The sequence below is a fragment of the Prinia subflava genome, chromosome 1 (genome assembly GCF_021018805.1).
Source record: "Prinia subflava isolate CZ2003 ecotype Zambia chromosome 1, Cam_Psub_1.2, whole genome shotgun sequence".
NCBI lineage: Eukaryota > Metazoa > Chordata > Aves > Passeriformes > Cisticolidae > Prinia > Prinia subflava.
The window spans coordinates 143,357,954-143,370,011 of record NC_086247.1 but is presented as its reverse complement, the minus strand read 5'-3'; the positions used below and the strand labels follow the sequence as shown (position 1 = coordinate 143,370,011).

Genomic DNA, 12,058 nt, shown 5'->3' with positions numbered 1-12,058 from the left:
TGCCTGTAAGGACTATTGAGTTTGGCTTGCTTGATTGATTTTTTTTATATAAAGGAGAATGCTATTTTTGAAACTTTTTCTTTTGGAGAGAAGAGGGCTTAAGATCTCTCTGAGTTCAGAAATGTCCAAGAAGAGATGCAGGCAAAGATACAAATTTAAGCTCCTGCTATTCATGGGGGGAAAAATTTCAAAATATCTTTATCAAAGACAAGTAAATTTTAAAGTCATGTTACTTTTTTTTTTTCATGAATCTAGGATTAAAAAGGAAAATCTGTAGTTTGTCAGTGTTTTGGGGAATGTTATTAATTTCTTCTCATCAATGTTCACCAGAGCATGGTGACAGCAGTAGCTTTGAACTTTGATCTCTCTCAAAGTCAAAATATAAATTATGCAGCTGAAGGCTTTTGCCCTGCAAAAGCAGAGGGCATCTCCTATCAATAGTATTATGATTGCGACCAAAAATATCATACATTTAAATAAAAAAAAGGAAGGCAGAAATAATTTCTACTTAACAGTTCATATGGCAGTACTTTGTGGCTTTGTTTTTCAGATTTTTTTGTGAATCTGAGTAAAATAGCTTATTTAGCAAAAAAAAAAACAAAACAATTTAAGACGTCTTGCTTTTTCTAATCAATAGCCAGCACCAGGTGGAAGAGAAATACAGTCCACAAACTCCTCCAGACATGCTGAGTTACTTGCCAGAGTAAATGTTGATAGTTTAGGCTATACCCAAACCATCAGAGAGCCATGAATTGTGATCAGCAGGAATTGCTGCAGCCCTGAAGGTGCATTTTTGAAGAAGTCAGGTACAGAACAGATGGAGATATCTGTGTCAACAACTCATGCCCCCGTTCTGGTAATGTCCATGTAAATCCATAAAGAAAAACTCCTAATAGTATTTAATTGAGTACTGAAGGGAGAACATGCAATGCCACAAAAGGCAGCAAAATAGGACAGTGTTTTAATGTATTGTCAGTCCTTGCTGGGAACAGCAAAACCCTTGGGCTCAGTTGCAAGCTCAGTAATTCATAGGATCCTTAGGAATCAATGTGCCATGACTTTTTTGGTTTTCTTTGGTAAGAGCTGATAACTGCCTTTAGCATCTCTGAAGGTGTTTTCCAGACTGGTGACCCTCATGGGCATCTCCTCTCCATGTGATTGTGTTATGAGCTGCTATAAACATTATTACAGGACATTATTTTCATGCTGCTTTCCAAGTAGTGCCTGCTAACTTCTGGCTCAGACAACAGTTTTAACAGCTACGTGGTATGCTTCTTTTTTTGTGTGCAAATTAGTGATACTCAGGCACAAAAACTTCAGTGCCTCTGATTTGTGTCCTGTAGCATGAATCAATTTGCACATCTGCCCCACACTGCTGCCATCACCATGAGCCTTCAAGAAACTTGACTGCTCTCCTACCAACCACTGCTCCCTGCTTTTTTCTACTTTGCCTTTTTTTTTTTTTTTGTCTGCTCCATGTTGATGGCTTGGTTTGCAGAGGGTTTCTGTGTAGCTGGGTCAGGATTAAACAAGCATTTCTACTCCTCTCTTGGACACTGTTCTCTGCAAAGACCAGGACAACCAAGACCTAGCAGTTTCTCTGTGGTGCTGTTCTGAGCTGTTCTCCATAGGATGGGTGTACAAGGATCATTAGGCTCTGGGGGTTAGAATGACTTGTGTGTATTTCAAGGAGAGTAGAAGAAAAGATGGGTCTCATTCAGGAGTAATGAGTTTGTTCTCCAATATCCCAGTGAGGATTATTCCTTAAAAATACAGGGCAAAGTTGATTTGAATAAGAACTAATTATCAAACAAGAAATGGAGGCAGTGTAGCTGTCTCCACCCTCCCCACCAGACCTTGGGGACACACATTATTCCTTGTGTTTAACCTATTAAAGCAATGACCCACATAAGAGGGAAAGGAGTTGATTATAATTATTTCTGTGAGCACTAGTGCCCAGTTCATAGAAGATGGCCTAAAAATAGGAACTCAATAAGAAGAGAATGCAACAAGAACAGAAAACTTGGAAATCATGGGATACTTAGATTATTTTTCTGAACAAACCAAACTATTCATTTTGTTTGTTAATTGACTGATAAAATCTTGCACATGGCCAGAATGGAATAAGCTATGTGAAGATTTATCAAGTCTGAGGGTTGGCCTGCAACTTCCCAGAGTGGCTTAATAACAGCGACACAACTTCTCTGGACATGCTTTGTAAAACAAAAGGTTTTAATAATGAAAAAAAAAATAAACATCATAGACCAAAGGAATAGAAGTCGATCACAGTGCAGAGAATACTCTTACACTGGCTAGGTCAGTCTGAAAAAGCAATTGAGTTCCTTTGTGCACCTTCTTAAGTATACAACGATAAATGAGGAATAATTTGGCTTGCTGCCAATAGAAGCAGCTACAGGCTTTGAGAAACATTTCTAAAGTCCAATCAGTTCCCCTGTGCTGGCTCTGGGCCAATTTCAATAAGAAGGTTATGGAAAATTCCAGTTTAACTTCCTTACATGTTCAAAAGTAAACTGAAACCTTTCCTTCAACCGAATCACCTGCTTGGGTGTGGAAATGCATTACTACAATTGACTATGTTTGCTCAGAGAATGTATTTTTCCATCTTTAGTTTTTAAAGATGAGCTGGATAAAGAGACCAAGATGACACCACAAAAAGAATTGCAAATTGGCATGGCTTCAGTAGCATGGGCTCATTTGGATGACATCTCATTGTAGCACTGATTTGAAGGTACCGTTGTGTGAATTCAGGTCTGATTATGGGGCTGGTGTCTGCAGCAGATGTGATGACAAGTAGGTTAAGAGCAATCATGTTTAGGTATTTTCATATCAAATGTCTACCCCGGTTCAGAAGACAAATAGGAAATAACAGCTCGCCTGAAATACAGTCTGACTTGTCAATTAGAAAACTAAAAAGGATGAAAAAGGAACACAAATTTGTCTAAACACAATAATATTGCAGTATTAAAGGTAGAGGAGAAAAGTTGAATGGATGCATTAATATTTTATGTGTCTTAGAATACAGTCTAAGAAGCTGATGGATATCGTGAGACATAGACAATGTTGATTTCTTTCACTGAATAAAATGTTATGAATTGAGATGGATAATTTACCCACTTTTCCAGTGATGATGTGGATTTATCTCCCCTTTCTAGTTCTCAGAGATTTGTATAAATATTTTATCTTAACGAAGGTTCACTCTTAACAAAAGTTATCTTTAACAAAAGTATCATGCATCATGTATGTGCAAAGAGAAAAAACCAACACCCTTGCCCTAAAATTTTGCTCCCATTAAAAATCCGAACTCACTTGTAAGATGTTCATATTAAGACAGCACTATGTGAACAACAAAGGATTTTACTATCTCAAAGAACCTCAGCCACTTCTCTCTGGTTGTGTAAATGTTTAAACACATGAATCACATTTTACATCCAGTATAACAAGCCCAAACTCTGTTCTGTCCATTACTTCTCAGCAGCCTTAAGATTAAGCACTAAATGCTTTCCCCCCTACTGAATTTTATGACCTGCATACTATTTTGTGTGTATATACACAGTCCTTTCACATTGCACTATGCATGGACATTTAGGATAAAGGGGCAGGAGAAATGTTGGTTTTCTCCATGACTACTACACAAATTCACTATTTAAAGGCTAACACTTGCAAGAAAAATAAAAGTGGACAAAGATGTTCCTTTTTCAGCAAGAGGGAGTGGTCCCTCTGCTACATGTGGCACTGGGATTCTCAGCAGCAGCACTGGGAGGCTCTGGACCACTGCCCTGCCAAGGTGCATGGGCATTTTGTGTTGTTAGTTTTCCCCTCACATGAGGATGGATCTGCCTGCTGGCAGAGGGCTGGCACAAGGACCACAAGAGGGAGGTAGTCATCGTAAAATAAATGCTAGGAGCTTGCTTCTGGTACTCTACATAGAAGGAAAAAGCTGCTTAAATAATTAAGGCTTCCTAGATGTGAATACAGATAAAAATAGATAAAGAACGTGGTTTTGACATGACTTTAACACTCCAGCTCAAACAGAAAAGGCTTTGCATGGAAGTCAACCAAAGAAAAATTCACTCCGGGCGCTTGTATTACAGCTCCATTTAGTGGAGCAGAACGATCACGGCTCATATTTAGTAGGTAATAATGAAGCATCATAAACAAAGTCAGGATGCAAGTCCAAGATGAAGTGGCAGCTTTAACGAGGTCCAGCTTGCTGGGAGCTTTTTGAAGTGTCCCTAGCTCACTGACAAAGCCAGAAAACAACAGAAGCCACTCCGACAGCTGCGAGAGTGTCTGCTTTAGAAGAAGGTTTTATGTCTGGATGACACCAGGCTGGGATTCAGCTTTCATGTACTAACTAGGTCTGCTGGTTGCTGGAGCCCTAATCATTCTGCACAAACTGTCTCACCCTAATGAGTTGCACAAATAATAATTCTTCACAAATCAGATCCACACCATCAGCTTCATGGATAGACAAAGCTGGTTTATTGAGGTAAATAGCACAAGTCAGCAGAATCCACGCTGTGTCTCACTAGCCATGTTTAATATGCAATCTAGAATCTGAAGGGGAGAAATCAAATGCTGTTTCTGTGGATGCAGGGATGGTATGAAATATTTTCAACTACTAAAGAGCTAAAGGAGCATCCAGCAGCCAAGTTAGATGGTTAAATCTGATTTACCCTATTCTGACTGCACTGTAATCACCGTGGATCCTTACAGTCTTTATAAGGGAAAATTAGATACTTGATTTTCCTTTCTTTTCAGAGGAAGAAGAGGTTTGGATTGCTTATAAACTTAAATTACATAGAAAAATACCTTTCAGCCTTATAGATTTTTTCCTTGAAGGTATTACAATTATTTTTTCACTTCTGTAAATTAAGATTGGCCATTCATTAACTAATTACCACGATTATTGCAGTTCTTCTAAGTATTATTAATTAGGTGAGTGGTACATTTAGAATTTAACATCTCAGTTAGGAGAGTTTTGTTTAGCATACCTAATGCTCTGAAAGCCCTGAGCATGCTGTATATCACACAGGACTTAAAGACCAGTGCAGGGAATCTTTGGGGGATTGGAGCTATCTGTGGCTGGGAGTTACACAGTACAGAAACTGAGGAGCAAAGGAGAGAGGCAGGGAGTGTGGAGATGGATACACCAACTTCTTTCTGCAGCAGAGAACTGCAGGATTATGGGAGCCTAGCTGATGCAAAGTTATGTGTTGTTTTGCAGTGATGACTGCTTTTCATGTGCAACCCCCTTAATGTGTCTACATATATGTGCTGATGCTGTGAGGTCAAGTGACCAGAGTCCCTTCTACCCTGGTAATTTATTTCCTGTAACTCCATCTAGGTAGCCACTCTGCATCTCCATTTGATCTTGCATGGATTATATGCATTAAAATAATTTCTTCATCTGAGACTCAAGCTGTAATCTCTCTGGGGCAATAACTATCTTTTATATTGCACTTGTATGAAGGGTGAGGAGGTGGTCCTGGTTCCTCAACTGTGTGCCTAGAAGTGACTACAATCCAATTAGCAGCCAAGATAGTAATAACAGTATCCAGTAAACTAATGCTGTGCCTCTAAATTGGTTCTTTTGTCATTGTTTTGCTTAAGAAACTGTTATCCTATAAATTTCTTGATTGCCTGTAGCTCTGATTATAAAAGCTACTTTCCCCACCTACAGAGTAAGAAATAGATGGCTGAAAATCAAATATTATTTGCATTGCAGAGGCATCTCTCTGCTCCCTACCATTTCACTTTCTAGCATTGTCCTGTCAGGAGCTACACACACACCTATCAGCTGTTTCTGTAGCAGGAGAAAGCAGAGAAGTTTATAAAACTATACACCTGCTCGGTTGAGCAGACAAAGCTCTTCACAGAAACCTGTTGGACCAGCCTCTCAAAGCTCAGTGCCTGCTCCCTGTGCTGCTGGAGTCACATCTATCACTGCCAACCTCAGCCCTGGACTGACTGTGACAGGGGCCAGAGAGAGGCCAGAGTTGGCAGGAAGTTGGCAAACAAGGATGGTGAGAGAAATAAAGTTAAGGAAGCAGAAACAACTGACACTGCATGAAAATTAACCAGCTTTGCAACACAGGGAAATTGGTTTCTGGAGGGGACTGGGTGAGAAGTGTGGGGTGTGTGGCTTTCCCTGAGATGGTGGTTGTTCTTCCCATGATGATACCACCTTCTCACCAAAGTGACACTGAAGTTAACTGGTGGGAATCCCTGCTCAAAGTAAAGAATCACTGCAATGTGGGATTGAGGTTGCTTTAGCCTGCAGATGAAGCTTTCGGCAAATAGGGCATTTAACTGGATCCAAAAGGTTAGCTGTATTTGCCAAAGAGAGAAACCTTGCTTCTTTTTGCTGATACACACACAAAACACAATGAGGTTTTTTTAAAATAAATAGACAACCACTGCTCTGGAGGCTCTGGATGTGAACAAGCAACAGCAGCGTTAAGCCATTTCAAAGCAGAGTGAATGCGATTTTCACACCTATTCTTTTCTAATTTAGGCTCATTTGAAATCCAGGCACCCCTCTTTTACTAATTTGTTATGGCAGTATTAATTAATGGTATTGCTCAACAGCAGTACGAATGCCATTTAGACTAAGACACGTTAGAAGGACTACAAAGTTAGAAAAAGAATTGCAAGTTGGTCAGATGCAGCTGGGGGCCACCTTGATGTCCTGAATTTAACACACTGCACTTGGAAAGCCTGGGAGTGTGTGAATGAATTTCTACCAGTGCAGACTCATTAGGGCTGGTTAGGTCAGCACCCTCTGATGCTGCCTTTTGTATTGGAATGTAAGAACATGAGCTTCCAAAGTGAGAAGAAACAATTGTCAGACTTCCATGAAAGCTGATAATTGAAGAACTTGCATTCTATTTGATGGAGAATATGAGTTCAGATCAAGTATGCCAGGAAACAAGGAGTAATATTTAGTGGCTTTTACAAGGTACAGTAAAGAGTTGTAATTTCAATTCTCCTGATTCACTTTATCTCTGCCATGAGTTTAGCAGATCTCCAGGCTCCTATCTTAGCAACTTTGGTCAATATTGTGTGCCCAGTCTCCAACCATCAAGAGTATTTATCTTGCACTTCAGTGCCTAGCACAGATCAAACATCTGATTGAAGAACTGGCAGATTGATGGGCAAATCTTGTGACCATTTCAGGTGGTTCTTGGATTATCTCAGCTACCTTCTCTTCATCCTATACATGGGTAAGTGCACATCTCCCAGTCACTGTTGTACCTGTATGAGACTCACAAAAGTGGATTGATGCACTGCTGATGGCAGTAAAGAAGGCATGATCTCAATTATCTCGGGTTTAAATAATGAGATTAAATTATTTTCTGGTGTAAATTGTAATATGCCTTTTCTTATCTTTTGTGTATAATTTTGCAGTTAGCCCAAGCACATTGAGCAGCAATCACAGGAAAGAAAATCAGAGTCACAGCAATATTCTTTTAAGAAAACAGTGGTATTGTAAAGTGCTCAGAATTTCATGGTGTGTTTTTAGTTGTTTTCATGATGAAAGGCAGCTGAAGAAGCAGGTTGGATTGCAGATGAGCCAGGGAATTGATCTACTTCTGGCTTTGCTATTCTTGCAGACGTTTGTTTCACCTGAATCAGAAGAGATCAAGGTGACAGGGTTTTCCATGCTGTGTATTTCCTAGTGGTTCAGAAGGCTTCCTGTGTAGACGGCACCTTTCAGGATGCAGATTCAGACTCACAGAATCATTAAGGTTGGAAAAGATTTCCAAGATCATCAAGTCCAACCTTTGATTGACCATCACCAACTAAACCACATTATTAAGTGCCACATCCCATCATTTCTTGAACACTTCCAGGGTTGGTGACTCCACCACCTCCCTCAGCAATCCATTCCAATGCTTAACCACCCTGGCAGGGAAGAAGTTCTTCCTGATGTTCTCCTGATGTCTCCTGGCACAGTTCGAGACCATGTCCTCTTGTCCTGTTGCTGGTTGCATGGGAGAAGAGGCCAACCCCCACCTGGCTATACCCTCCTTTAGGTACTTCCCTTCAGTGTGCCTCTTTTGACATTTTACACTGAATCTCCCTTAGTCAGCAGAAAAGTGTCTGTCTGTCTGTCTGAGGGCACACCCGATGCCCAGGCTGAGGGACACCAGGTGCCCTGGGAGCCCTGATGAGCAAGGCAGTCAGTGGTTTGGAGGCTCAGCTTGTAAGGACATCTGATTTTTTTTTTTTTTACACCTTCTTTCACAGGATGCTGTGAAATCCAAAATTTCAGGACAACTGGACTATAGGTGTTATATGACTTTTGGCTATTTCTTGTTTCCAGTTAGGCTGTAACCATAAAAGATTGTGGCCTCCTAATGCCACTGATAACAGCAAGGCAAACAGGAGCAAAGATATGCACAGTTAGAATACTCTTTTTAAAGGACAAACACAGAGATAAACACACTCCTGGCTTCTGCAACATACTCAAAATATGACTGAAACTCTTACAGCTGATCTTGTTTGCCTGTCCCACTACCAATGAGTTAGCTGTTTGATAGTCTAACAAATACAATGAAGCACATGAAAGGAGTGGATGGCTGCATCCATAGGAGAGTAGTTGGTCCTTATTCTGTGAAGAAACCAATCCCTCCTAATATTTCAAATTCTACTCCTAAGCTCTTTGGGTTTCAGGACGCTCTCCTGCTTTTAAACACCTATGGACATAAACCAAGACTACTAAATAGGAATAGTTTTGCAAACTTGGTTGAAGCATGTCTTTGAAAATGTGGTTCCCACAAGATCAGGGGGACAAGAAGGAGCTGAATGAACGCTTGGAGCAGCTGGCTGCGGCCACAGCCACTGAGAGCTGCACTGTCCCCAGCATGGTTACACTGCTTTGGCTGGCCAAACCCAGAGGGGCTGACTGAGGCAGTGAGCAAAGGCTGTCACTTGATGAGGTACTGCATAACACAGTGAGAACAAGAAAAGATACTTCTGGATTTAATGCTTAAGCTGAAGTCAGTTGAAATATGTCTGTTGGTTTCTGTGGAATTTGAATTATGATACAGCGAGTAACACAAACTCAGGTTTTGTGTCACAGCTGCTATATCTGTTGATGAGAGCAGCTTGTAAGGAGGTCAGCAGAAATCAGTGTTAAGGCTTATCTCTCAATTAATGTGCTGAATGCTGGCATTAAAAGTAATCTTTTAGTTGGACAATACATAACCACTCAAGAAATACTGACGAAGAAAGTTCAGTGACACCTTTTCACTGACATTTATACTTCCAGAACAGTGAAGGGAAGAAGATAAGGAGGGCAGCAGTCTACAGAAAGGAGAAAAGGCCATAAAAAAGGGAACATGCACTGGAGAATATGTCGCTTAATGAACAGTTGGAGACTGAAGTAAAATGTGATATTCAGACAGAAGGTGAGCCTGCAGCCAAGAAACCAGGGAATATTTCAGAAAGCACAGGAACTGAGGCAGTGATCCTTGTGGTGCAGTTTCAGAACATGACAAACCAGAGGTCAATAAATACATGGTATTTACCTGCTGACACACCCAGCAAAGTTCAGTGAGGGCAGAAAAGCATCCACCAGAATGGGATTAGTTATAACCAGAATTCATTTGGGTAGGAAACATTAGAGGTATCTCATTTAAAACTGTGTGTACTTTGAAGGAGCACTGGAAAGGTGAAACTGCCATGTTAGCTAAGGTTTCCAAAATGCCTGCAAAGCACTCTGTGAAGATCACTGTTATTACTGAACCATGTTATTATCCCACTGGTTCATCCAGTTTGCAACTTGGAATTAAAAGAAAAGTGGAGGATTATGGTATATTTTAGAATTTCTCACATTTGTCATATTTCCTTTTTGGAAACATAGAAAGAAAACTTCTGGGTCACCAAATATAATTCTCAGGTCCTGCAGGCAGTCATGCTACCTAGAGGATTAATCTCCTATCAAACTCTTTGAACATATAATGACCATCTTTACTAATGTTAATGAGAATTGCTACTCATAATCTGCATTTACACACTACTTAAGGATCTTGAAGTGTTCTTTCATATAATATGCTCATTTTTATTACAGTCATATTGAATTTAAATGACTTGCCTAGGGTCTCACAGCAAGCCAACAGCAGAATGACTGTTAGTGCTCCCAGTGCTTTGCATTAAATCCTGGACATTAACAGCTCCCTTTGTAAAGGGAGCTTTGTAGCTGTGGATCACCTCCTGGTGCTGATGAATCAAACCTTTTCTGATAGCGCAAACAAATCAATAAATTACTTGAACCCATGTAATGCCTCCCAGTGCCTGCAAATCCTGACTTCTTGTGAATTTAGAAAATTGACACAAGTCTGAGTAATGCTTAGACAGCCTTTGGTCTATGACCACCTTCGAAATTTGCATGTTATAAGTATGCACCTCAGATCTATATTTTCTAGATGAATACAGAAGCAATCTCTACATTTATTCCAGGAAAGCTTCAAAGCTTTCAGTATACCTTGTGCTGTTGGAGGCCTATGTGAAAACAAAAAAAAAAAACAAAAACACCGAAGCCCTGAAATCAAATCAACTAAACAAAAACAAACAAACAAACAAACAACACCAAAAAACACAAAAAAAATCCCAATAGTAAGACTATAATAAACAAAATCCCTTAACTTCTCCAGTGGCAGAATTGCTCTGACACAGGCACCCTCCTTATTACTGATGTCTCTTCTGAATTGCATGGTCCTCATAAAAAATTAACTCTAAAAGGAGGAGATGGAGCATCTCTTCATATATGGGTTCCTCTCTGTTAAGAAAGACGCAGTACTGCAGAATTACCTGAGTTTTCTGCCTGTGTCAATATTATCATTATCTCTAGCAAAGTGAAATATTGGTATTTCCCCTTATATTTCGCCCTCTCCTCTATGCCTCCCTTGGAATGAGCTTCAAATTGTACCCAATGATTTCAGGATGCTATTTCCAAGCTTTTGCCTGTGGCTTGTTGTATGGGAAAAGAGTATTTTGGTGGCATGGCACAGAGGAACCATTGTGTAGACCAACAACAGCCACAGCAATACCAATCCCACTCATCGAAGGAGTCCCTCCAGCGCGCTGACAGCTACCCAGGAGCTCTCACCTGTGGCAGATGGTGACATTTACTCCTGCTGGGGATATGGCTGGGCAGACGGATGTTAAAGAGGGCCTGCAAGGCCGCCTGCGCCGCCTGACCCTTGGCCAGCTTCTTGCTGCGTCCCGAGCCTTCGAATGTTCTGCCGTCCACGCGCACGGCCATCACGAAGCTCTTGATGTGCTGCTTCTCCACGGTCTCCGAGAGGCAGACGTAGCGCAGGCCGGAGCGCAGCTCGTTGAGCAGCACCACCGGGTTCTTCTCGCCCTCGGCCTTGGCGGCGCGGTGCCTGCCGGCCTTGGCGGGGCCCACCAGGTCCAGCGTGTGGCACAGCAGGCGCCCGCGCCGGCACGCCCCGGACAGGAGCTCGTTGTTGACGGGGCTGTAGACAGAGAAGTCCTCGCTGTGCGCGGGAGGCTCGAACTCCTTGAACAGAGTGTCTGGGAAGTCTGCCTGGTCGGAGGTGAAGTCCGTGGACGGGCTGACGCAGTTCCCCATGGCGAAGTGGGCTTGGCAGGCGTTGGGGAACTGGACGAATGACTTCAGAGCTAACTCCGCGGCGCGCATTTTGGCTTTCTTTTTTGTGGGGCCCGTGCCTTCAAATGTAAGTCCGTTTACTTCCACAGCAACAGCAAAGACTGGAGCGTGCACTGGACCTGTCTGGGAAACCATTTTATATTGTAATCCCGGTTTGAGTTCGTGTAGCTGAACCAGAGCATTCTTTGGCGTCACTGACCATGAAACTTTCTTCCAGATAAGCTGAAGTTTGCAGAAATGGCCATTATTGCCTTCCTCTAAGGGTCTTTTCCTCTTACTGCTAGTTGTTCCCCCTCTTGCCCTATCAGTAGATGCTATTGGATGATCCTCCAGGTTGCCAATGTTTCGATTTTCCTTTACTTCTGCACTGCTGGTACCTGTCAGTAAAGAAAA

At 41.5% G+C, this 12,058-nt stretch overlaps 1 protein-coding gene across 1 annotated transcript in view; it reads right to left on the bottom strand.

The window, feature by feature from the left end:
• The window catches only part of ADARB2 (adenosine deaminase RNA specific B2 (inactive)), a 306,546-nt gene that overhangs the window by 89,931 nt on the left and 204,557 nt on the right, over positions 1-12,058 (bottom strand). The window contains exon 3 of the mRNA XM_063415450.1: positions 11,138-12,042. Coding sequence (XP_063271520.1) covers positions 11,138-12,042 — 905 coding nt within the window. The remainder of the gene's footprint in view (positions 1-11,137; positions 12,043-12,058) is intronic.